The sequence below is a fragment of the Apostichopus japonicus genome, chromosome 11, assembly GCF_037975245.1.
Source record: "Apostichopus japonicus isolate 1M-3 chromosome 11, ASM3797524v1, whole genome shotgun sequence".
NCBI classification, from domain to species: domain Eukaryota; kingdom Metazoa; phylum Echinodermata; class Holothuroidea; order Aspidochirotida; family Stichopodidae; genus Apostichopus; species Apostichopus japonicus.
In genome coordinates, this window is record NC_092571.1 from 16,790,743 (window position 1) to 16,816,464 (window position 25,722).

Here is a 25,722-nt window from a genome sequence, read left to right on the forward strand (position 1 = left end):
CCAGAGAAACCTAAATATCCAAGATAGAGGGTCTCACAATTTTTTATGCCAGCAGCATTGATTTTAAAGGCAGTAGACAAAATACAAATTACAGAAGGAGGGGATGGGGTGGGGGTTGGTTTTACCTTGTACAGTGGTTGGTCTTTTCCTGGTTTGATCTCTCCTTTGGCACCTCTGTGGTCAAAGGTCAAATCTACAGGTAGAAGATTAGTAAGGACTACTGGAGGAATCAGGGTTATTGTGTGACCCGGTTGTAACTCCTCCTTCTTATTGTTCCTGCTGGCTGGGAAGTGTTGGTGTTTTATGAACGCACAAAATCTGAAAAATGCAGCAAAAGTGAACAGAGAAGATCAATACAGAGAAGGGTAAAGGAAGATTCGTCACCTGATGCTGTGACCCTACTATTCTGAAATATTAATTTTGCACACAAATTATCTTGTTTAATACACGTTGGGAATGTAGTGGTACGGTCAGTTTCAAAAGTATCTTACAATATGCAACCCACTTACGACAAATCCATTGGGCCATAATTGATAACGTGCACCGTTATACTTCTTTACAACGGCATATATCTAATGTCTAATGTTACGAAGAAAGCAAGGTTTGTACCCAGTGACGTGCTTTGTATAAACGGTTAACAAGTTTGATTTGATATAATTCTGCACTTACTTGAAGTTTTCTCCAAATTTACATTCCATGAGCATGGTCTGTGATTCTCCAGGGGTGTCAACAGCCCTCCAGGCTAGAGGCTTGGTGCAGTATTCTGACCCCCAGCTGTAAGGTCGTACAAATATGTCCCAATTAGTCAGTTGTAGTGGTATGGGCAAACTACCGCCAGGGTCGAGAAGAGGAAGCGTTAGTTTATCTGTAGGATGAAGAAGACGAAAAATAAAACCGTCTGTAAGAGAGAAGTTGAGGTTAACACAGAAATGTGGAAAAAGAAAGGATTTGAGGATTCCATGATTTAAGGGCTAGTCTCTATGAATATTCACAATGATGTATGCAATATTGGAATACAGCTGACAGAAGATATTCTGACCACAACCAACAATGGGTGAGTCACATATCACTACAGATACGCAATCAAACTTGTCTTCCGGACATGTAGTTGAGGCAATTTAACCCCAATTCCATGTCTTCGGTACATGTGGGTTGGCTATATTCAGTATACCACGAATTCAATTAAAGTGGGACAGAAACTTCAGCTGCTATCTCCATGTACAAAGTGAACCTTGGAGAATCTCGCAACACATGACTACTTGTCTCCACTACATTTGAGTCAGGAATTATATATCATTGCACTATCAATGCACTAATCTGTGTCTTCAATGTATGTGGGACAGACACACTATCCCCTATTCCATGTTTTCAATGCATGTGGATCAGGACCACTACCAATAGTCCATGTCTTCAATGTATGTAGGGCAGGCACACTATCAACTTTTCCAGCTTTCAATATATGTGGGACAGACACACTATCCATATTTCCATGTTTTCAATGTATGTGGGGCAGGAACACTATCCCCTATTCCACGTTTTTCATGTATGTGGGACAGGCACTCTATCCATTTTCCCATGTTTTCAATGTATGAGGGACAGATGCACTACCCACTTTTCAACATAATATACCTAAACATCAACCAAATAAATTCAATCAACTACAAAAAATCTCTCAGCAGGGGTTTCTGTTCAGATTTCATGTTAACTCACTCGCTGTGTTATCTGGGTTCATCAGTTGAAGCTCTGCTGGTTCACTCAGGCGACTCACAACAGTCAAAGCCGAATGGACGGTGATGAGTTTGCGAGCACTGCCCTCTAGAGTGACCACAAACACGATTCTTGCCGGTTTAGTCTCATTATACTGTCGAAATTTAAAGTTCAGATAATTTCATTAAAGATCAATAGTATCCTAATGAAATTCACACAGGAGAACATCTTTTAAAAGTAAAACAAAAATTACACATAATTTCATCTATCTGATCACATTCTCTCACTTTTCTTGAAGCTCACAAAAAGTGTGCAGCCATATGATCATGACACATGGATTATAGTTTAGCTGGATGTTAAATACTTTGTAAGGAAAATAAGCCTAAGCAGCAAACACCAAACAAACATGATCTCATTCCCAGTTCCTATATCAGAACTATTGCCATGTGATCATAACCATGATGACGGTGATAATTTAAACTCTGCATTTTCTTCTTTTTTTTTGTTACAAAAAAACCAAAGCTTATTTTCCTGTTAACCAAGTGAATGAAAGATAAATTTAATTGGACTCCCAACATTTCATTGCCCAGATGCTATTTTGTATGGTTGGAAGACATCAAGATGTTTCATTTTTAAAGTCAGCATCTGAAATGAAAACTTTGATATCGAATAGCAACCAAACAAATGTATCGACGTAGATTAAAAAAACACATCATTTCGCATTCTCAAATTATCTACTCACCGCGATGTCAATTTGGCTTTTCTGCGGACGAACCTCTCTGAAGTAGGTGCCCACTTTGTCGACAGAGACCGGTTGGAGTTGCTCCCAACCCTGCACTCTGACCACTAACTGGTGCGCCAAGACTTCGTGCGTTTGGCCGTGGCGCTGTTTGCCTCGTCCCTCAAAGGAGAACGGACAGACCGCATTGGGCATCACCTCTTCCCAACTCCCGAAAGGACTCTGAGATCTGGGAGACTGAGGACTTTCAATGACTCTGTAAATAAAAAACCCAGGCAAAAGATTGAAATTAGAATTGCAAAGCAGTTTGATTGGCTCAATTTTGGCACAAATTGAACAATGGACTGGTTCCTATCGACAAAGTTTAAAAAGAGAAACAAGCAATTTCATGATACAAATTCATTAACTGCGAAAGTCAAAACGAACTAATTCATTCAAGAGTCTGATTTTGGAAGAGACTCTATGAACTATGTGGAAAGATTGACACGACCCAGGTGATGCAAAACAGCAATGAGCATGATAACCCTTCGATAGTAAGAACCATATAGAAGTATATCCGAAACTGTGGTCAGGAAGGAGGGGGGACTGTGGTCAGGTAGGGGGGAACTGGTCAGGTAGGAGGGGGACTGTAGTCAGGTAGGAGGGAGGGGGAGGGGAAGAGAACGAACTGAATAACACTTCCATAATGATTACCCCAGGATAACTAGGTCAATCTCTGATGACATACACAAAATCTCAAGGAAAAGTTAGTAGTGATATTTATAACCCAGGTTATGATTCCAAACTTGAAACTGATCACACAAGTGCAGGATGAAATAGAATGTGCTGGTGAATTTGGGAACACATACTGAAGGAGGTAAAGAGGATGTGTCTGGAGCAGTGGGTATTCAACCCAGGCTACCTCAGGCGTGTATCAACCCAGGCTACCTCAGGAGTGTATCAACCCAGGCTACCTCAGGAGTGTATCAACCCAGGGTACCTCAGGAGTGTATCAACTCAGGCTATCTCAGGAGTGTATCAACCCAGGCTACCTCAGGAGTGTAGCAACCCAGGCTACCTCAGGAGTGTATGCAACCCAGGCTACCTCAGGAGTGTATCAACCCAGGCTACCTCAGGAGTGTATCAACCCAGGCTACCTCAGGAGTGTATATATTATGCTGAGCTATCCCAGCCCTTTCAAAGAAAAAAGAATAATCAACAAAACAACAAACAACATAAAAGTATTTACCTATTAGGTGCTGTCGTTACGGTAGCAAACCAGAGTCTGCAGCCGGTGAGATTTCTCAATGCAAACGGAACAAATGGAGACCTTTTCAGTGAGCTGCAATAGAGATTAAATTTACAAGAAATTAGTTGCTTAAAGAAGATACACCTGCTTGTAACACTGAAGACCATGAAACATGTCTTAAAATCATGTCAAGTAATTTCTGAAAGAATTTAAACTTCCCCAACTTGAGGGATGGGGGAGGGGGTGCGGCAGCAGTTAATGAGAATAAATCATTCAAGATAAAACATAAAAAGAAGACATGAATCGTTCTTTACCTGTCTTTTGCCCGAGACTTGTAGTAGTCTTCAGTCCAGCTGTTTTTAGTATTGGTGTACAAATCCAGCATCTCTCTGGTGATGTTGATGTTCAAACAATCGTCGACTATTGAGGGGAAAAAAACCAAGACAAAAGAAAAATATTTTCCCCGTATCAGAGTAAATCAAGTGCCGTAGATACAGATAAATTTGTAAGTTTAAAAGTAACTGACAGCTTCAATACGAAGTGCTCACCATATTTATAGACATGTCTGCCCCCTCTCCCATTTTCCAGCCTCTCAAAGAAAAGTAGAGATGACAGAAAAGTGACTATATATTAAAATGATCAATCTTGTGCTCTCTCTGGCTTCTACCTTAATTGAATCATAGGGAAATTGGAAAGTTGATGGACAAACCCCTGGGGACCTGGCAACTTTCCTTACAAAAAGTAAAGGTAATTTAATTGGTATTCTCAAACTGCTTAGAAAAGGCCTATGCTGTGACCCAAGATGCTGCCCCCGGCTTCGCCCCTTACGTTCCTAGTTAAGATACATAGATTACATAACATACATATATATTACATAACCATACATATATATTACATAACAAACATATTGATAATATAACATACATATTGATTACATAACATACATATACATTACAAGGTGACTTTACCTTTCATCTGGATGAAGAGTTTTTCTGGGTACATTTTCCTCTCCTCTTGCTGTAGCCATTCGACATTACATCTGAGATTAGAGGTAATCATAGAGCAAAATTGAGATTGTAGAAAGTAGGATGGGCTATTTCACCAAGGGACAATCCACAGTGGACTTTTTTCCCCCCTCTAAAAGTGGTCTTCCAAATAGTAATAAGAGTATAAATTGAACGTAGGTACTAATTGGCCTGCCACTTAACTGTAAAATGTACCCCTAATGCATATGCAGCTGCTTGGCATTGTTAAATGACCTCCTTCGAGACCAATTATTAATATTTATTATTGTTTTCTATACATGGACGCCACTGAACCACTTCTGACAGTACCATATTTGGAGTTACCGGCAGTTTTATGAACCGGCTACTCAGGATAGCAAACATCGAGCACAAAGAGTAACCACCACAGGAACAAGTCAATGAATAATAATTTCACTTTCAATTAACTTTATCGAGATCTGGTGAATTGTTTGGGATCATGTAGCCATGGTGTCCATGTAGTCATGGTGACCATGTTGTCATGGTAACATATCAAAGCTATGCTTCTCTGCTGAGTTGGTGTGGTAATCCTGTCACATTCTTTGAAGAGCCAAACTTTAATCAGTAAGTAAATAATCATTTCCAGGTAATCATTTATTTTTCATTTTTTTGTGTAGCACTTTTGAACGTTATTAATTTTGTCTCTTATAACAAACTAAAACTCCTGCGTTAAAAAACAAAACTGCTATGCATCTCTGCACTTGAATTTCAACTTGACCGTTTTGCATTAGCATTATGCAATGCGATACCGAATAAATTTATTCACTGACTTCATTACTATGTTACTCTTAGCATGTCCTAGCAGAAAGGCACTATAAGAAAATGGTTACTGCTATAGGGTAGATTTTGCTTTGTAGATAAATTTAGTGGGATTTACTACATAGAAACCCAACATACTATGATCTCGTTTTAATGTACAGCCTAAATCAAACTCTTTGAGTTCACTTCTACATCAGTTTATGGCTTGAGTACCTTTTAGAAGGTTTCCATATTTCCCTGGTCCCAAATAATAACAAACCAACTCTAAATGCACACGATACAAACTAGTATACCTACGACCTGAAGGGTAACAGGTATTGGTAATATGTTATGATCTGTTATCTAAGACAGTCACGGTATCATCCATGCATGATAAACGGAAATCTCTAAGCCCACTGGAAAGAATCTAACTAGAACAGCTTGATGACAACCCCTCTTGGACAACACTTATTACTCTCTTGGCGAGAGACTCACCTCCACGGCTCTATGAACGGTTCCCAGCCAGATATGGCTCTGTTGTAATAGTCTCCTGATAGGACGCCGTAAGCGCGACCTTCCAGATTTTGTAACAGCTTCTGGAAAATGTCCAAATTCTGGAGAGAGAGTTCTAAGAGGGGCACGTCAGAGTCGCCGCAATCATCGATGAGGCAGATACTGAAAGAGGCGGCTCGGACCTGAAGGAGGAAGAGAATCGATAAACTTACACAGGTGTGGAGCAGGGGGTGATATGCATTTTCCTTGATATATTAATTGTAAAACTGCATACAAGAACAAGCTGCTCACAAGTTAAAGCAAGTACGAAAAAGAGAAAATAATCTCAAGATTATCCCTAAATGTACTGTCTGTGGCTATGAACTTATACACAAACTATCAATAACGTGGGTCAAGCAATTTGATCCTACACATGTAGATGTCACATTACTCTCACCTTTGGTTTGGCTCACAACTTTAATATCCCTTACACCATCTTTAAACTTAAATATAACCCACCTACCTCTTACATCAATCTCAGATTTAGAATGAATAAATCGGCCTCAAAGATTGTTTGCAGGCATCGATCAAAACTTGGTCGTGCGAGTTGACTTACTTCAACGCCAGCTATCTCCAGTTTCTTGTCATCGTATTCTTCTTCCTTGTGAGTTGGAGTGTATTTGACTGTTGGCTGGGCATGGATTAGAAGCCAGCTGCCAGCTTCGTCCAAGTGATAATTACTCTCCGACAGAGCCCTCTGACAGTCCTCTAATTTGAAACCAAGCTCCATTAGCCTCTTGACTACAAGAAAATAAAACATAGTACATTAATTAAAAAAAAAAATTGGAAACCTGATACTCAATATGTCCACACTTTATCATATTTAATTTCTAATTTGCTAGTGTTTGATATTAAATCCGTCCTTGCCGAATGGAATTTTCACGCTGCTGCAGTCTCTTTCATTTTCACATAAAGCCTTACGTTGCATATTTTCATATTTTATCGATAAATGTCGCTGCCTTCATCGATACCTTTGCATTGCATCCAGTTTGTCTTACACAGCTATATACTAATGACATAGTTGAAACTTCAGTTTGTTTGTTCTTTAAATTTCATATCCAATACCGTGCATACTCATGTGTTTGTTTGTATTCATACTCACGCTGCTTCTGTTTGTATTTATCCTGAGGAGAGGTCCTCTCTATTGCACTTTGTAGCTCCTTCTCGATGGCGTTCACCGACACCTGCTTCAGCTGCTCTGGTAACGAGTTCATGATTCCCAAGAAGAGTTGGGTGTCGTGGTAAGAGACCCGGATATTCAGAGCTTCTGTGTGGACCTGTATTTGAAGGGCAAAGAGAAAGTGAAGGATAAAGAGGTGGTGGATGAAAGGGAAATAACCAAGGAAACATGTCATGAAGAAATGTGTATTAAGTTGTAAAAGACAATGTTAAAACAACACATTTCAGATATAATTTTTTTATTATTATTATTTTTTACTACGTTTAGGGTTCTATTTATTATCGTTTAGTATTGGGTGTTTATTACTATCTGTTTTAGGCTTTTACAATAATTGTCTTACTGTACTATACTTTCTCATACTTATTTATATTTAAACATTGACTATGATTAAATCTATTTTACTATTTACATACTTCTGAATTTGTTTTGGACTATATGCGTTTTGGGCTTTTAAAATTTTTATTATTGTTTAGTACGGGAGATGGATGGGAGGGGAGATGGATGGGAGGGGAGATGGGCAGGGGATGAGGGAGGGAGGTGGGGTGAGGAAGGAGGGTGAACTGCCTCCTACAAGAGGAATATGGGAATGGCACATTCCTCTAAATTTATGGTACCATCACTTAATTAAAATTGTGAGAATGTTCAACTGCTCATACATGAGGAAGGGAGGTGTGGGAGGAGGTGTAAGGTGGGGGAGAGGTTCACCACACCCACCGTTTATTCTGTTCTACATTTGTACCTCAACATGATACGTACCTCCAAGATGGAGTGACCATCCATGACATCAGATAGACCCCCTCTCATCACCTTCTTCTGGTTCAGATGCGAGGGACTCCCCTTTAACTGGAAGTTGATGGTGGCTGGGTCGATGATAGAGAGGGCGGTCTCCTGCTCATTGTTCATGAAGCATGAGAAAGTCTCGAGACCCTCCAGACTGCAGAAGAAGGGATTCTCTTTTGACTGGGGCATGTAGACCAAGACAGCACATGTAAACTAGAAGAAAAACAAAAACAATGAACCATAAAATAATAGTCATGAATAAAAATCCCATAGAGAATTATAATATGGATGCCAATGTGGACAATACAGCTCAATTCGTATGGTATAGTATGGTATACTATGGATAAGCACAGTAAAGTATACTAGTATAGTATAGTACCATATAGTTTATAGTAAAGTACAAAATAGTATAGTACAGTAGCTTATAGTATAGTACAGTACAGTCTAGTACAGATATAGTATAGTATAGTTATAGTATACTACAGTCTAGTATAGTTATAGTATAGTTATAGTGTAGTGTAGTGAGGTGAGGTATAGTATAGTATAGTATACATATATATATATTTTGGCAAAGAACCTGTTGATCTATAAATAAATATAATATGGTATTGCAGAATCATGTTTTGAAAGTAGCAAATTATGTTTGCACAAACAGTCAAAGAAAAGAAGTGATTTTTGGAAACGGGATAATTTACTCACCTTCAGGATTACAGCTGCCGAGTCAAATAATGCATTGTTCTCCATGATGACAAATTCCGTCTCCGTTATGTTGATACGGAATTCTTGGTTCTTCTCTCCCTACAACAGAATGAAGATGAGAAGATTAATTACAGCTAAATCTTTTTTTTTAATTTTTTATAACTTACATCCATGGTATCATTTAATTTGGAGAACACTAGAAAGTTTTTGGTTAGAATGAGAATAAAACCAGCAACCTCAGGATAATTGCTGACAATTTTCCAGTCTGTTTTGCATTTTTTGGTTTTTAATTCTAAGGCAATTCTCTTGTTCAACTGATGAAATACATATAAATAAATAAATAAATAACACTGAAAGAAGCTTGACAAGTCTGGAAATATTTGACTTTTTCTAAATCTTTGATTGCTATAACTGAATATGAAGATTTTACAATATCATAATTTCATTATAATGCGGGCTCAGTGACTTAACTCTTCCAGTTTAAATTCAAATAAATTCACTGAATTTGGTAATAGTTGTATCAGGGTTCAATTTAGGCTTTCATCATGATTAATAAAGACACAAGAATGCTGGGTGTCAGTCTTTGTCAAACTCCAATGGAAATCGTTAATTAACAGCTAATCATAAATCTTTGATTGATAAAAGCTGAAACACCACATCTTGCTTTGATCTATTCCTATCGTATTTTGGATCAATAATCAATGTTTTTTGGTAAAATTTACTTCAAAAACCAGTGACCAACTGTAATTGGCTGTTTGGAAACAACTAAGTCAACATCACTTAAATATTTAGATATTTTTGCAAAGAGTAAAAGTCACTGACTTCATCATCTCTGATCACTCTCTTGGTAACGATCCCTGTTCCCACGGCAACTGGCACATTGGTCTTGCCTCCTTCTGGTCCGAGGGTAGATGACGTTGACTTTGAGTGAGAGGCTTCGGAATTCTTGCTGCTGGTCGCCTCTGCAGATTACAAGATCGATATGTATGGATAACTCATTGCAACTTCCGTATTTGGAAATTTAGTGTTTTAACGAGCGAAACCAACATACATCCAAGCTTTCAACAGTTTCTTGAAGAATTTTGCACCAAATATCCGATGATTCCTTGCCATTATGCTCTGAGTTAACTTTTTCTATAAACTTAAGCTTTTCACTCATTGGACATGTCTTGAGATTAACAAAATTCACCATTTCTTCCTCATGTTCCAGAGGAATTCCATTTATATTTTTCTATGATGGTGTACAGGGGTATGCTATCACAGGACCCCCTGTATATATATAGTTGCATTGTTTTGACATCAATACCATTTATTTGATGTCTTGAAAATTTCATTTCAAGTTTGCATTACTACCAACTAGAATTAGTAAAAAAAAACAAAAAAAACGGGACCACAAAAAAAAAAAAAAAAAAAATGAATCTGAGATCTGCTCTCTTTACCTGTCCTGAAGCTTTGGCTATCATAATCTAACAGGAAATCCTTGACGGCCAACATCAAGTCCATGACACAGATGACCCTCATGTTGTTCAGCAAGACCGTCCCTTTCATGTGCTCCGCGTTGGAGTTGTAGTGGAGTTCCAACTGGAGGGGATTCAAATTCCGGCTGTGATGCTTCGTCGGGGTGAACACCTCCTGGAAAACATTCTTCTGAGGCCCTCTTGTTTTATCGGTGCCTTTTAATTATTTACAAGAAGAACAAGAAGAAGGGGAAAAAAAAAAATTGCTATAATATGACAAGATGAAATAAGAAACATTTCCAAATTAATTAAATTTAATTACTTTGCCGACATGCTCATTTGACAATATTGCATATGTCTGTTAGGTATTCGTATTGTAGCTCATTTAAACAAAACCTGTACTTTTCTAATTGAGTATCTCATTTAATGAACAACTCTATTCCACAAAAATTCCAGCAGATTACAAGACAAGGGCAACGTTTTTTTACCCCATTCCTGCCCCTGGGACCACCATTTGTAATGTTTCCATCTAATCGACAAGGTTGTACCCCAGCATCTGACCACATTCTCAAATATTGAATCAGGTGAAGTCAGCTTATTTCGCAGCGACGAACGAAAATGTGAAAAACTTCAACTTCAGGGGCATCAATTTTTTTACCCCATTCCTGCCCCTGGGACCACCATTTGTAATGTTTCCATCTAATCGACAAGGTTGTACCCCAGCGTCTGACCAAATTTTCAAATATTGAATCATGTGAAGTCAGCATATTCAGCAGCGACGAACGAAAATGTGAAAAACTTGTTTAATAAATGGGCAGACAAATCCATATTAATAAAGATATATATCTCATGTGTATAGAAAATGTCTGAATTATCATCTTTGAAATACCTGTGTGCCTGGTATCATGAGCTCTTATCGCATGTGACACCAGATCCACCGTTATGGAGTCGTTGGAAAAACTTTCAAAAGAAAACTGGGATTCGTTGAAGTTGAACTGAGCAATTGACTTCTTCTGCTTGTGGAGGTCCTCCACTTTGATGACATCACAGATTTCTAGGGTCACATTGGTTAGGTCAATATTCATACAGATGCAAGTCCACACTTGACCACTGAGGACGGTCTAAAATTGACAGTGAAATAATAATGAAATTAACATTGAAGGCAAACATACGACCTGGTCAAACAATGTAAAAGAAGACCACAAAATTTCACCATAACTTGCCAATGTTTGGGTTCCTCCCAATTCAAATTCAGTATTGTAAATACTTGTTTTAAAGTGAGAAACACTTCTTGTTATATATATTTTCTGAATTTGACTATAATAAAAATGTTATCAAAGAAGTAAAGTGATTTGTCAAGGTATATTGTTCAAAGAATGCCTGCAAATATTGATGTTTATGTGACATTACCTTTCCCTTGATTCTACCTGAGCAAAATTCCCACTTTTTCATGGTCTGTTGGTTTTTTTTCGATACCAAATTTACACAAGTTATCACACGATTCATTCATTTCATGGGAACACTTTTCTTTTCTGCTAGATGCTGTAAAACTTTCTTCTTGCTCAAATTGATGCAGTAAGCTAATTAGCTGAACAATTTTCCTGTACTGTTATGCAGATTAGACTAGGTCTACATACTTCTGGAGGGATAGTGTTGGCGGCTGAACGTTAGGCTATATGCAAATACATGTCAAATTTATCTTTGCATGGCAGGAGATTTTGTATAGTAGGCACAAACGGATGGTTAAAAGTTGTAAAACAATGAAAAAGAATCAATGTCTTTTATTTTGTGTACATCTTTCTCACCTGATTCACAGGGTTTTCAGGCTTGGGTACATTCTGGAATTCTTCGAGTGGTTCTCCGAGGTTGTGTTCCAACATGCCTCGGATCAGCTGATATTGAGGTACGTCCACACAACAGTGCACACTAGAGAGCTTACCGGCGATACTCATATCAGGAACTAAGGAAACATAGAAAATAAACAAACAAATACATATGTTTATAAACCAAACTTATGAAAATACTATTCCGATTAACCTCCATTATAAAGTTATGCCTTTCTGCACAGTACATCTCCTGCAGCCTTTCATCATACTACCCTTTGTTCTGTCTATTTTAACCCAGTTCTTTTTTCAATTGACCAATTATATAATATATATTATGTCATATATATCATATATATTATGTTACATATCATTTATACTATATCGTATATTACATATTGTACATACTATATTAAACATCATATATGATATGTTAAACATCATATATTATATCTTAAACATCATATATAATATATTAAACAACATATATCATATATATATATATACATCACATATATATATAGAAATCGATGGCGCTGATCAAGAGCGACACGGTCACTAGAGCTCTCCTGTTTTTAATGTTATTTCATGTCGTCATTTCATCTGTATCGTCCACTTTCCTGCAATATTCCAGAGAGGATTTATTACGATTACGCCAGGATCCTTTCTCGCAACCCGACGGTTTCGGACTCAACGAAAGTCAATTTTCTGTGGACTGGCCAACCGATGCCCCTTGGAATGAGCCTAAGCCTAACGTTAGGCCTACACGAAAGCGGGGCAGGAGAGGTGGCAAACTAGTAAAACTTCGTCGCAGACATCAGAACACTCCAGTACCTAGTATTATCTTAGTGAACGTGCAGAGACTTTTCAACAAGACGGGTGAGTTATTTTCGAGAATCGCAAACTTCCGTGATTATGCCGACTGCAATGTGTTTTGTTTAACTGAAACCTGGCTCACCACAGATCACCCTGACTGTATATTGCAACCACCGGGGTTCACAATCTATCGACATGATCGGGATCGACAGATTACGGGGAAGTCTCAGGGCGGTGGAGTTTGCTTCCTCATCAACAATAATTGGTGTAAGGACGTAAGGATAATTTCCCAAGGAACCACCCCGGATATGGAACATATCATGATCAAGTGCAGGCCGTTCTACATCCCCCGTGAGTTTTCATCAGTGACTCTGATAGCGGTTTACATACATCCTCGCGCCGATGCAACCATAGCAACAGAAAGCCTGCGAGGGATGATTTCTAATTGTGAGAACTCCGACCCAAACACGTTGTCTATTGTTGTGGGGGATTTTAATCACGCTAATCTGAGGAACTCAATGCCCGAATTGAAGCAGCATGTGACATGTCCCACTCGCGGCAACAACATCCTAGATCACTGTTACTGTAAAGTAAAGAATGTATACAAGTCAGTCCCGCGAGCTGGTATCGGTAACTCTGATCACAACACAGTGCTACTTATCCCTATTTACAAACAAGAGTTGAAGATAACGAAGCCAGTGAAAAGAACGGTCAAAGTATGGACTCGGGAAGCGATCGATAAACTACAGGATTGTTTTGATGACACGAAATGGGATTTGTTCCAAGAGGATAATGATTTGCATTCATTCACAAATACGGTGACTGCCTACATCAAGTTCTGCCAGGACATTTGTATACCAACTAAGACTGTCATACAATACCCAAACAACAAACCGTGGTGTGACAAAGCTGTCAAAGCAAAAATAAAGGCCAAGGATGAAGCTTATCGGACTAAGACCACTGATCCAGATAGATACCACCACGCCAAGTCTGACCTCAGGAGAGCCATTAGGAACGCGAAAAGAGCACAAAAGGAACTGATTGAGCAAAAGTTTGATACTGTAAACCCGGGAGAAGCATGGGCGAACATCGGGGAGATTACCAACTACAAAGGGGTGAAGAGGTCAGCGGATAGTGATGACGCAGAGCTGCCAGACAAGCTGAACGAATTTTATACGCGGTTTGACAAAGATAATAACAGCCAACCATCTCCAGCCAACAACACAGATGTCACTGCGCCATTTGTCATCGATGTGACCTCGGTGAGAAACAATTTCAAACGACTCAACGAATGGAAAGCACCAGGACCCGATGGCATCACTCCAAAACTGCTCAAAATATGCGCCGCACAACTCGCTGGCGTCTACACTGACATATTCAATTGGTCGCTGAGCACGTCAGAAGTACCCCGGTCATTCAAAGATGCCACCATAGTACCCATCCCAAAGAAGGGCAACGTATCTGGCTTGAACGACTATCGACCGGTCGCGCTTACATCTGTACCGATGAAAACATTTGAACGTTTTATCCTTTCTTTTATCAAATCACTTTTACCCGAAGGTTTTGATCGCTCGCAATTCGCCTATCGCACGAACAGATCGGTTGAAGACGCTATTTCTATATGGTTACATGGGACCCTGGCTCACCTGGAGAGGAAGTGTTCCTACGCCCGATTATAGCTCAGCTTTCAACACTATTATTCCTTCACAGTTACATTTTAAATTATTGGAACATTTGAAATTCCCTCCTTCAATTTGTAATTGGATCCTGGATTTCCTTCTGGAACGCAAACAGACTGTGAGGGTCGGTAACAATTATTCAGCGGCTGTCGTTCTCAACACGGGCACCCCACAGGGGTGTGTACTTTCGCCACTGCTGTACTCCCTGTTCACACATGATTGTGCAGCCGTCCACCCAAACTCGCGGATCATCAAATTTGCAGACGACACCACAGTGACTGGCCTGATCACAGATGACGATGAAAGCCACTACCGTGATGAGGTAAAGCTTCTGGTGAACTGGTGCCACGATAACAACTTAACTCTTAATGTGAACAAAACCAAGGAACTGATTGTGGACTTTAGGCGGAACAAAAATACAAAGGACCCTCTGATCATAAATGGTTCTGCTGTAGAGCAGGTGCACACATTTAAATTATTAGGCACATTCATTATGGACAATTTGTCTTGGAATGAAAATTCACATGAAATATTGAAGAAGGGACGTCAGAGACTATTCTTTTTACGGACTCTCAAATCTTATGGTGTTAGTGATTTTATTTGAGTGAATTTCTATCGTGCAATTATAGAGAGTATTTTAACTACAAACATTTTAGTCTGGTTTAGTCGTGTGAGTCAGAGGGATCTAGGGAAACTTCAGTCAGTATCAGGAGTGCTGAGCGTATAATTGGCACTAGTCTACCGTCCCTCCATTCACTATATCAGGAGCGAGCACTGAGGCGTGTAGACTGTATTATGAAAGACCATTCCCACCCAGCATTTGTGCATTTTAATGTCCTTCCCTCAGGAAATAGATTACTAGCTTTTAGAGGTTCGAAGCGTTTTACCAACAGTTTTTATCCATCTGCAGTGAAGATTTTCAATGCGCATCATAGTCGCTAACTTATTTATCACTCCCTGTATCTTATGTCTTATTTGTTCTGAATTCTGTTTTATTGACTTAGCGCTCTGTTTATCGTACAAGTATACATTTTATGGTTCTTGCCGTACATATTTCTTATCATTCGTACTTTTTTACATCGTCACTTTTATCGCAATATTTTTATACTATTGTCGTTAGCCTACCGGTATTTATTACTCATGCAATATCACTTTTTATATGTGTTTCATCGTTTTGCGTTTCAATTTCATGTCTGTTTTAGAGCTCTTGTGTTTTGAACAATTTCCATTGTATTTTTATGCATGTGGCTGAATAAACCATCTATCTATCTATCTATAATATATTTTATGACATATGTATACATCATATATAATATATTATATGTAATATATTATATATCTTATATTATATCATCACATTGCAGTCATCACATTGACAGCTCAAGCAGGCTTTGAATCCCAATGAATTATGGTTGATGAAAAGTAACACTACTAATTAATGACTAATTTTCAAGAAAAAAGGAAAAATCGTAAAAAGTTAGAGAAAGTTCCGTGATTACCAGCTCTACTTATGGCCGACGCTAGGTTCCTCTCCACTTGAAGCTTCAGCATACAGGTCTGTTCCAATAACTTGAAACCCTAAAATAAAAATGAAAGGAGAAATTGATTGTCATTTTTGTAGCCAAATGTAATTTTGCCTGGATGAAACAAAAGGAACATTTGAACTTTGACATATTCTGCACTTTTCATAAATTTTAACCATGCAGTTTGTAAATTACCTTTATTAAATTAATTATTTTATTCAAATATTACCTTTCTCACTACCACGAAAGACGGGAAGATCAGAGCGGTGGTTTCTCTAGGATCAAAGTCGTTGTGTTCGATCCTGTGGCTTGAGAAGAGATCCATGTCGACCAAGTCAATGTTGATGCAATCCAACAGACAGACGTGATCCAGCGGATCATCGCTGGGAGACTTTGTCTTGTTCAGGTCAGGTTGACTTTTTGACTGACTTACTTCCGTCCGTCCGTTGTTCACTGTAAGAAAATAAATTATAACATTTCGATATATGTTTGCCTTATGATTAAGAAAAAATCTAAATGATAAAAAAAAGTGAGGCAAAGCTGATCACTGGCACACAAGGTGCTTGTCTAGAAATAATTCTTAGACATTTTTCTAGCACATTTCATGGATGAAAGAGCTATTGAGAAGCTTAAATTTCACCAATGGCTCGTTTCATTATTGAACAGGGTAGATCAAACGATTTACTATGAATGTCTACGTAGACGCACATGTATCAGAAACATGACAAAATGAAAAATTGAGATAATATGCAAATGCTGCAGGAAAGATAGCTCAGTTCTAATGAAATGATTTAATTTAATCGGGAGGTCACTGATAGGAATCCCATTCCAGCCTTTTTCTTTTAGATTTCATCACAACTGGTTCTATTTCTTTTAATAACAGGTGAAACTTGCCACAATATTGTGGTATTTTTCTCTACTGTGGTTCTCTGCTCCTCCCCCCCCCCCCTCCCCACAAAAACAGTAAATTTCCCCTTGTAAATAAGGCCTTTGAGATTTAAATGGAAGACAGTCAATGTGTGTTCTGTAGCATATACCACATGCTGAGATACATGCCAAAAAAGGAAAGAAAAGAAAAATCTGCAAGGCCATTGCAAATTGTAAAAACAAAAAACCCAGTGAAACTTTTTGTAAATACAAAGCCGACATGCTTTATCAAACCCTTCAAATGAATGAAAACAAACCTTTTAAGCCAGTCAGATCTAAGTTTCCTCGGCCTCTTATCGATGGTGACACTGGCAGTTCCTCCAGCAGCGGACCGGCGAGTCCCGGAGGAGGGGACTGGTAGACCACGTTCTTCCTCGGCTCTGCCTTATTAACGGAGTCTGTCGATTCACTCTTGAGTGACCTTTCACCTCTGGGGGAGACCATGGAGCTGAATTTAGAGATGGTGCCCTTGGAACCGGCGGAGAGGAAGCAATTGGTCAAGGTTAGATTCCCGAGGTTGATGACCAGGAGTTCCTTGGACCGAGAGCTGATCGGGGCCAGAATGACAGGAGATCCCGCCTGGACGTCCAACTTGATGCGAGCTGCATTCTTTGGACCTTCTTGCACCTGAAAGATGAACAACGTTCGTGAATCTTTTGCAAGACAGGTTAATAAAGCCAATTTTTTTTTTTTACTGAAAAAAAGAAATTGGTAATAAACAAACTGACTCGTAAGTAAATGAGTAGTGAGGTTTTACAGTCTTGTATCAAGGCCTACTCACATGACTTTTACAACATTTAAGCCCTGGTCTTTTGGTGACTTGTCACACCCCCCACACACCCAAGTGTGCACAATTCAAACAGTTGCTCCCTGGGTGCTAGAATGCACAAAATCTAATTTTCCCCTGGAGGACTTCCTATAGGGTGCAGTTAAAAACCAGCATATGCAACAATATTTACAAGTTATCCCGCAGGTCCCCATTAATGCACCTGGGAGAAGAGAGGCAATGAAGACAAAGACCCTTGTTCAAGGAGGGAGAGTCTGAATAAAATCGCTGGTAGATGGCCCAACTATATGTAATATGCTTCTTCTTGATAATAGTGACTCACCTCTCTACCGGCTGTAGAAGCCCTTATCTGGCCCAGCATATCCTGAAGCTGGCTAAACTGCTGGAAGAATGCTACCACCTCGTTCTGAAATCTCGCCGTATGGATGTAACGGACAGAGGACATTCTGAGTTTGACGCTCATGTCAAACTCTCTCTTCAGTAGAAGATCTGGCCTACCGTATCTGTTTGGGGTGAGACGAGGTAGATCAAAGACCTTTACAAGTGAATACTTCAAAGGAGACGGTGTGGGGGGGGGGGGGGGTTGGGCAGGGGAAGTCTCCTGACTTGGGCAAAGTCTTCTGATATTTTTTTTAAGCAGATCATTGTCTAGGTACATCAACATAGAACCTAAATTGCCAATGGAAACGTCTACATTTTTCCTCTGTGTGTTGCAGCAGACTGACCCCTGTGGCAGATAAAATGCTACACAAAGTACCACATTTCTACAATTTTTATTAAATAATGCCTGAATGAGTGGGAGAGAAAGGGACCCAAAGCAACATTTTGGAAAGATTTTGTCCACCTTTGCTGTTTCACATCTGTACTTGTTTAATACAAAGTTTAGTGCTACTTCATTCCAACATACAAAGTGTCACAAAATGTCTTGTTTCCTTCTTCTTTTGAGAGGGGGGAGGGTAGGAAGGTGTGTGGATGGGCTATAATTGCATAACATTTGCCTAAAATAGTTCTATACACTCAAGTTACATAATATAAACATGAAAAGGTATCAATCATTTTAATACAGTGGAATCACTGTATCACAGAACCACAGAACTTGAAGAAAGCTTTATGATGTCAGAAAGCCTGACAGTAGAATTCTAAACAGGATAATATGAAGTGAATGTGACAAAACCTTGTTAGAATATATGGCTTCGAAGAAGCAAACAAAAGAAGAGTATATAGCTGAAGGAGATCTAGATGGTGGGAGAAGTAATCAAAGGAAAATTCCTCTCTTAAACTTACTTGAAAAAATCAAAGCTCACTGCCTCTTCCCCCTTTGTGAAGAACCTCTCTGGATAGAGTTTACCGTGAGGTGTGAGATCAAGGAGGGAGATCTTCCCGAGCTTGCCAGACACGTCCATGTTGCCATCCTGCAAGACAACGTGAGCCGTTACCACGGAGACGTTTGCCTTGGCCAGTTCGTACTCTGGTTTGTTGAGGATGAGAGACAGGGATGCCATCTGAATCCTCATCTCGGTGGTCTTCTCTCTCTGCTCACCTGTCAAAATAATTTATCGTAGAAGAAGGATGACAAACCTTCACCAGGGCATAGCTTAGTGTCTACATTTTTTCCATACGAATTGACACATCAACCTCAATTTGTGATGTGATACTGGATAAATTAATTCACTTTTGACAAACCCAAACAAGTGGGTCGTTTTTGAATGTGTTTGCATTTACAACACAACACAAAGTACTTGGCACCAGGCAATCTATACTAAGGCCTAAACGCGTATATAAACTTTACATGGGGACATGTGTGTATGATGTACACATGGACGATGCATGTGATGTAGAACCATGCTTCACCAAACTGCGCATATCAACCCAAAACTGGGTTGCCAAGGTTTTAGGGTGGGTTGTGATATGGGTAAAGGAGGGGAAAAAAATCTTTATCTGTAAGCAACAGTTTGAATGGAATCTCACGCTACCCTTCCTCCCTGTCATGAGAAATGTTGATAAAAGTATGAGTATGTACGTGTACGTGTACTTGTTTTTGCAATCAAACTGAGGACTTGAACAATGGAAATCCAAGTCCTCAGAAGTCACTTGATAAGAATCACCACGTCCTCGGAAGAATTCTATTGTTACAGGGTATTGTAAGAGAGTTACTGTACGTAGATTTGAATAATAGGAAAAAACAATGTGGTCCTCAGTCAATTTTCAGTTATGATGGATCAGCAGGGAGCATATATCTAGTGATTTTAGCCATAAGAGAAGCTATGCGTCACCAAGCAAACTTGAGCAAAATACTCTCACCTGCTACAAGTTGATCCGTCTTGACCAAAGACTCTGTCGTAGATTCCTTGGCAGAAGTTTCGGATTTCCTTTCGCTCTTCACTGCCGTACCGATGCCCAAGAAATCTAACAATACCACCCATGTCTGTTGGTTGATCGTTATATCCAGAGCGTTAAAGTCCACATCGACCGAGTGGTGAACCTGACGGGAAAGGAATTCAATTAGACTTTATCCATTGTGTGCACAATATGTGAATAATATAGTAAAGAGAAACATGCATGTTACCTCTGAGGACTTTAACTATTGTGTGCACAACTTGTGAGTAATATAGTAAAAGAGAAAACTGACGTGTTATCGCTAAGGACTTTGAAGAAAGTGCAACTCAATGATTGGATTAAGTTCCAAGGATAGGAATTTTGTTTATATTCTTCCAAACTGCTCAAGTTCAATCCTAGAAATTAGGGTCAATTTCCCAAAAATTAGCTTATAAATGTAATATGTTCTCTCCATTATGACAATCTGGACTTTTTCATTAAGGTTGTCCACATTCTCCATGGGGTCGTACTCCATACTACCCCATACACAGGTTTGGTTGCCGAACAATATATTTACCAAATATCAGATCACCAGACAATTCTTAACCGTCAATCCTAATATCTTCAAGAAGCATGCAGTATGTATACTTAAACTTGTGAATATTAAAGATGTCTAGGGAGGGCAACCAAAATAATCACTCTCTCCATATCATAACTGATTTCACTTTATATACATATGTACGATCATACCTTCTGGTACTTTGACTCAAACTCCGGACAATTCTCATCCACAAAGAGGGCTCGGATGTAAACCAAAGCTTCCGGTTTCGGTACAAAAGTGTCTTTCTCCTTGTCCGCCACGATGTCTTCCATGGATATATCCAAAGATGGCGGAGGCGTGGAGGGATATCCGGTGGCGGCGGTGGCGGCGTGACTTTTGACGAAAGGTCTAAAGGTCGGAGGAAGTTGGTACTGCGGGTGGAGAGGCTGGTCCAGGTCGCTCGGTAGAGAAGACGGCTTAAATTGGGAGAACTGTTGTAGTTCGACCATGGAAGGACAGGAGGTCGAATGAAACATTTTAGGAGACGACACGATGGGGTCGCCTTTCCCATCGTGAGAGATTACGATGTACTTATGTTGCACCCTCTGTTTACTTTGCAACAGGTCCTCTATCCTTAGACTCTCAAGGCTCAACATGATGGACGTTGTGAAACTTGTCGGCTTTTCAAAGTCGACGTGGAAGTTCTGAAAACTGACCGTCACTAGGCCCTGCTCTCCATCGCTGAGGTCGCCCCGCAGCTCGATCTCCAGTTTGGGGAGATCGAACTGGACCGAAATCACGGTCGCCGATTCGGTCGTTTCGGTCTCGACATCGTCGTCTTTGGTTTCGATGTCAAATTGACTTTCAGAATCCATCTCTTTCGAGGAAAAGAGTTGCTCTGCTCTTTTTCGCTCTGCAGGACTTGACTCTCGGCTTTCTTGTCTTCCTAGAGGTTGTTGGTACGTCAGGTTATCGACGGTCTCTAGGACCTGTTCGTAAATGTGTTTGGACAAAACTACCCGAAGAGGATGGAGAACTCTTCCAGATATCAGGGGTTCCTTCCCATCCTCTTCCTCCTGCTCCTCAAGGAGACTGGTGTCACTGAAATGTTTCCTGCCTCTGTTGAGTACAAACTCTATCGAAGAGTTGTGAAGAATTTCTGTTCCAAAGTAATTGTTAGAGTGTAGTGGTGGAGCCTGACTCCTGTATCCGCCTTGGAAAGCCTGCTTAAAGTCCTCGGAATTAAAAGAGAATAGATTCATGTCGGTGATGTTGACCAAAAACTGACTCCGATCGCCCCCGTTGACGGGTCTCAGAGGAGTGGAAAACATCGACCAAGAACTGGACGCCTGTAGAGAAGGCGCTTTCTTTTCGACTTTGATGTTGCCCAGGCGACCGACGAGTAACTCCGAACTTTGCGGGGACCTGGGGACGATGATGACGGGACTCTGCATGAAGATTTCAAACTGCCAATCTACTTCCTTCTCTGTCGACACGGTGTCGGTCAGATCCCGACCGATTACCTGACCTCCGACATTCGGACTTTCCAACATCGTATCGAAGACGCTTGGAGTGAGAGAAATTTCCGATTTCAACTCCGGTCTGATGAAGTCCTTCGCTGCTGCACTGGCAACTTTTTGTATAGATCCAGCCAGGTGTGTCACCGAACTCTGAAATTCGTCGAAACACTTTGTGAGAGCGTCTAGAAATCTTGGGACGTGCGTGTAGCATAGCGACGCAAATCGGACGTCCAATAAGTTCTTGTCTTTGTACACGCTCTGGTTCATCAACTCGGCGGACGAATCAAATGCCAGCACTGATTCGTCTTCTACGCCACAGTTTGCATTTTTGGTCCAATGAAAGTTACAGGCTCTCAGATCCTCCTCTAAGTTTTCTCCATCGGCGCTGTTGGCCATCTGCAGAGCAATCTGATAAAGGTCGAAAGTCTTTTGCGACCCGCCCCCGTAGCGAGGAGACGGAGTTCTGGCTTCGTGGTCCGAGTCCTGCCCGACGCTGAATATCTTTTGGTACTTGTTGCCCTCGGGGGTGACGTCCAGTAATTGCAATCCACCGAGATGACCTTTCACCCACTGAGAGCCACCTGCAATGTAAGGCATGAACAATCCTTAATGAACAGGAACATGTTGGTGCTTGTTAGAGTGTCAAGTGCTCCACAATAGTACGTACAACACCATACCCTATTCCTTGATCATTAACACAAGCAGAAGCTACTGAATGCTGCAATATTCTTGATTTGAAAAATGCTGAATATCTGCACCCCCCTGCAACCCCCCCCCCATTTTGTACTCCATTTAAGTTTTTCATCACACACTACTCTTTAACTGTCATAAAGATACTGTGTGTTGGTGTGATCTACTTCCAAAGTGGATCTTTCAGAGACCTTTTTAAACTTGACCTCAAGCATTGAAGTCCTCTTGGTATGTAAACTTTATGCAGGATACTTCTTATCTTTAAGGCTTTGGGAAGGGGGAGAGGGGGAGACAGGGAGAGGGCTGAGGTGGAGAGGGCAGACAGAGAGAGGGGGAGAGGGGGAGGGGGCTCTTCATATGTGAATACAAATCGGTCCTTTTAATCCTTCTTGCCATGTTACCCAAAAGAAGCAGTTACAATTCAACACTTTCATTCCACACTGTACCTGTGCTGGCCTGGACATGTGCATCACTAATTGTCACCGTGGCAACCTTTTGTCCAACGAAGACCTTGTTTTCTTTTACTCTCTTCATGAGAACCACGTTAAGTCTGTGAAAGTCAGCGACTAGGTCCATCTTGGTACTCTCCCCTTCAGAAACCTGGAATGGGGTGTATTGGAAACTTTGTAACTTTTCTATCTTTTTTTGTTGACAAAGATACTTGATATCACTGACCAAGTCATAGAACAAGTCATTCAGCAATCCAAAACCATCCAGGAAGTTTAACTTCCTGATCAACCAGAATAAGTAATAAATTAACAATTCTCAAGGTCTTTCAAGGTAAAGTAAGGCAGTTGGTTGTCTGTTCCCCCCCCCTCCCCCCCCCTGAAAAAACCTGTCAATAGCGTAAAATGTATTCCTATTATGTTGCATTATAGTCATGAGGAATATGGGTCATGAGGGATAAGGGTCATGAAGCATAAGGGTCATGAGGGATAAAGGTCATGAGGGATGTTTCAAGAACGACTGTCACTCATCAAAACCAACATGGATATTAAGTCTTGGCTTTCAAAACTGACAAGGTCCACATTAAATTTGCGGACAAGATTGAGGGAAGATAAAGTTGTCCCCATGATCTGGAAAGTTAATGAATACCAGCTAAATGCATCTTTCTTGGGAGGCAAGAAAGCAATACTCCGTATTTGTCCTATAAACCATCATTGCATTATCAACTTGAATGAATATGTGGTGAAACACAACAGACAGATCTGAACTGTCAATCCAACTAACCGTTGAAATATTCATGGTGCTGGAATCAACCAAAGTTGACTCCCTGGATGTATTGAGATCTGTCGGTAGCACTTGCTTGAGGAACGACATCAGTTCGACGATTGTCTCTTGATTGGCTGAAATGAACACATGTGACGGAAAACTTGAAAGACGAATTGTACGGTAACATCTGTGATGAAGTAATGCTTTAACACCTGTTTTTTGGTACTACTTGCAGCAAGTTTAAAAGAGCCATAGGGATTGTCAACAACTACGAGAGGGTGTCATATTTCATAGCAAACCTTTTCAAAATCCTCAAGAATTATTTTATTATTTCATGATTTTAGTTGCAAAAAAAAAGAAGAAATATTTACAAATGTTTGCTTAGCATCATACAAATCACAAACACCAAACCAACAGGAAGAGCCTTGTTCTAAGAATTATTTCTTCCTCTCTGGATAAATAACAATTACAATGTCACAAAACTATACTGTTGCCAGATGCAATCATTGGATTAAGTTAAATTCACATTCATACCGATAACGTCCAGGTTATTAAAATGAACCGAGGCCACTTGAGATGGCACAGCGCCCTCAGTATTAGACGGTGATTTAGGGTTTATCAGGATCCAGTTGGCGGTGATTAAGGCTTCCGAGTCGCTGTAATCGTCCATGGCCGGTTCTTCCTTTGAGACATCCGAGCTCGCCCATCTCGATGTGAGAGACACTGGCAAGAGGGCAGCAGATAGGTTCTTCCCAGCTTGTGTTAACCTCGAGGCAAAGTCAGGCTGTAGTGGTACCTCTGGTCCCCTCTCGACGGGAGATGCCGGCGACTGAGGTGAGGCTGGTGACCTGGGAGTGGAAGTCTCGCTGTCCACGATGCTCCCACTAGGAGCGTGAATACTGCAATGATTAAAAATATAAAACTTACAATAAGAAAAATACCCTCGAATGCGGTAGTAACTCTGGCCTAAGCTTGTCTGGCATATTTTATTGTTTCTGTCTTATGATACTAATATTTAAAGGTCTGACCCAAACTGACCTCAAGTCTTTGTGTGATGCTACCAACAGTTCAAAATCCGGTCCAAACTGCTGCAGAGCATCGATCAAGAGCAGGCCGTGGACGGTCAAGGATATCGAGGTGTCATACGGTCTCTTGGTAAGGTTGGCTTTAGCACCAAACACCTGCAGCTCAACGATAGTACGACCTGGATAATGACAAAGAGAAACGAACAATGCAAATTATGACAGAGAGACAGAAACGATGTGAATTGAAACAACGTCACTTGGGGTTACCCCTCACTAGCTACCAAGATACCTTCATTTACCTACCCTCCCCCCCCCCCCTACTTTTCACTCTCATGCAAAAACACACAATCTTACAAGTATATCAAATTACAGACCTAATTTACAGCCTAAATATGCCTCAGAATGCACTATTTCAAGTCTACCATTTTGTTTGTCTCGGGGAGGAACCCCCCCAAAAAAAACACACACACATGGGATTTGGCTTCATTAACCTTATGGCCACACCATTCCTTTATAAAAACCTGGATCCCCCCCCCCCCCTGTTGACTTACAGAAGATCAATCAGCCATTATAAGAAATAGTTTCTTGTTTAACTTATATGTCAACTAAAATGACCAGGACTTACTTCTACTTTGTACTTCCAAGGAGATCTTGTCAACACAAAACTGAGTTTCTAATAACCTTGATTCTTCCAACAGGGCTTGCGTCTTCTGTGTAAATGTTTCTTCCATTCCACTGAG

The 25,722-nt window shown here is 40.2% G+C and overlaps 1 protein-coding gene across 2 annotated transcripts in view; it reads right to left on the reverse strand.

Annotated features, from left to right (window-relative positions):
• Positions 1 to 25,722, reverse strand: part of LOC139975515 (intermembrane lipid transfer protein VPS13D-like) — a 68,299-nt gene that overhangs the window by 23,992 nt on the left and 18,585 nt on the right. For both annotated transcript variants that reach the window (XM_071983501.1, XM_071983500.1), the window contains 28 exons: positions 25,608 to 25,717; positions 24,996 to 25,161; positions 24,492 to 24,856; positions 23,976 to 24,091; positions 23,192 to 23,345; positions 20,745 to 22,636; positions 19,980 to 20,160; positions 18,963 to 19,218; positions 18,001 to 18,181; positions 17,149 to 17,518; positions 16,194 to 16,417; positions 15,941 to 16,019; positions 11,929 to 12,083; positions 11,013 to 11,244; positions 10,106 to 10,339; positions 9,489 to 9,628; positions 8,667 to 8,765; positions 7,944 to 8,180; positions 7,110 to 7,284; positions 6,564 to 6,748; positions 5,951 to 6,150; positions 4,643 to 4,713; positions 3,989 to 4,094; positions 3,675 to 3,767; positions 2,450 to 2,702; positions 1,711 to 1,861; positions 670 to 865; positions 126 to 318 (listed from right to left, as the gene is read on the reverse strand). In XM_071983501.1, coding sequence (XP_071839602.1) covers positions 126 to 318; positions 670 to 865; positions 1,711 to 1,861; positions 2,450 to 2,702; positions 3,675 to 3,767; positions 3,989 to 4,094; positions 4,643 to 4,713; positions 5,951 to 6,150; positions 6,564 to 6,748; positions 7,110 to 7,284; positions 7,944 to 8,180; positions 8,667 to 8,765; positions 9,489 to 9,628; positions 10,106 to 10,339; positions 11,013 to 11,244; positions 11,929 to 12,083; positions 15,941 to 16,019; positions 16,194 to 16,417; positions 17,149 to 17,518; positions 18,001 to 18,181; positions 18,963 to 19,218; positions 19,980 to 20,160; positions 20,745 to 22,636; positions 23,192 to 23,345; positions 23,976 to 24,091; positions 24,492 to 24,856; positions 24,996 to 25,161; positions 25,608 to 25,717 — 6,814 coding nt within the window. The remainder of the gene's footprint in view (positions 1 to 125; positions 319 to 669; positions 866 to 1,710; positions 1,862 to 2,449; positions 2,703 to 3,674; positions 3,768 to 3,988; positions 4,095 to 4,642; positions 4,714 to 5,950; positions 6,151 to 6,563; positions 6,749 to 7,109; positions 7,285 to 7,943; positions 8,181 to 8,666; positions 8,766 to 9,488; positions 9,629 to 10,105; positions 10,340 to 11,012; positions 11,245 to 11,928; positions 12,084 to 15,940; positions 16,020 to 16,193; positions 16,418 to 17,148; positions 17,519 to 18,000; positions 18,182 to 18,962; positions 19,219 to 19,979; positions 20,161 to 20,744; positions 22,637 to 23,191; positions 23,346 to 23,975; positions 24,092 to 24,491; positions 24,857 to 24,995; positions 25,162 to 25,607; positions 25,718 to 25,722) is intronic.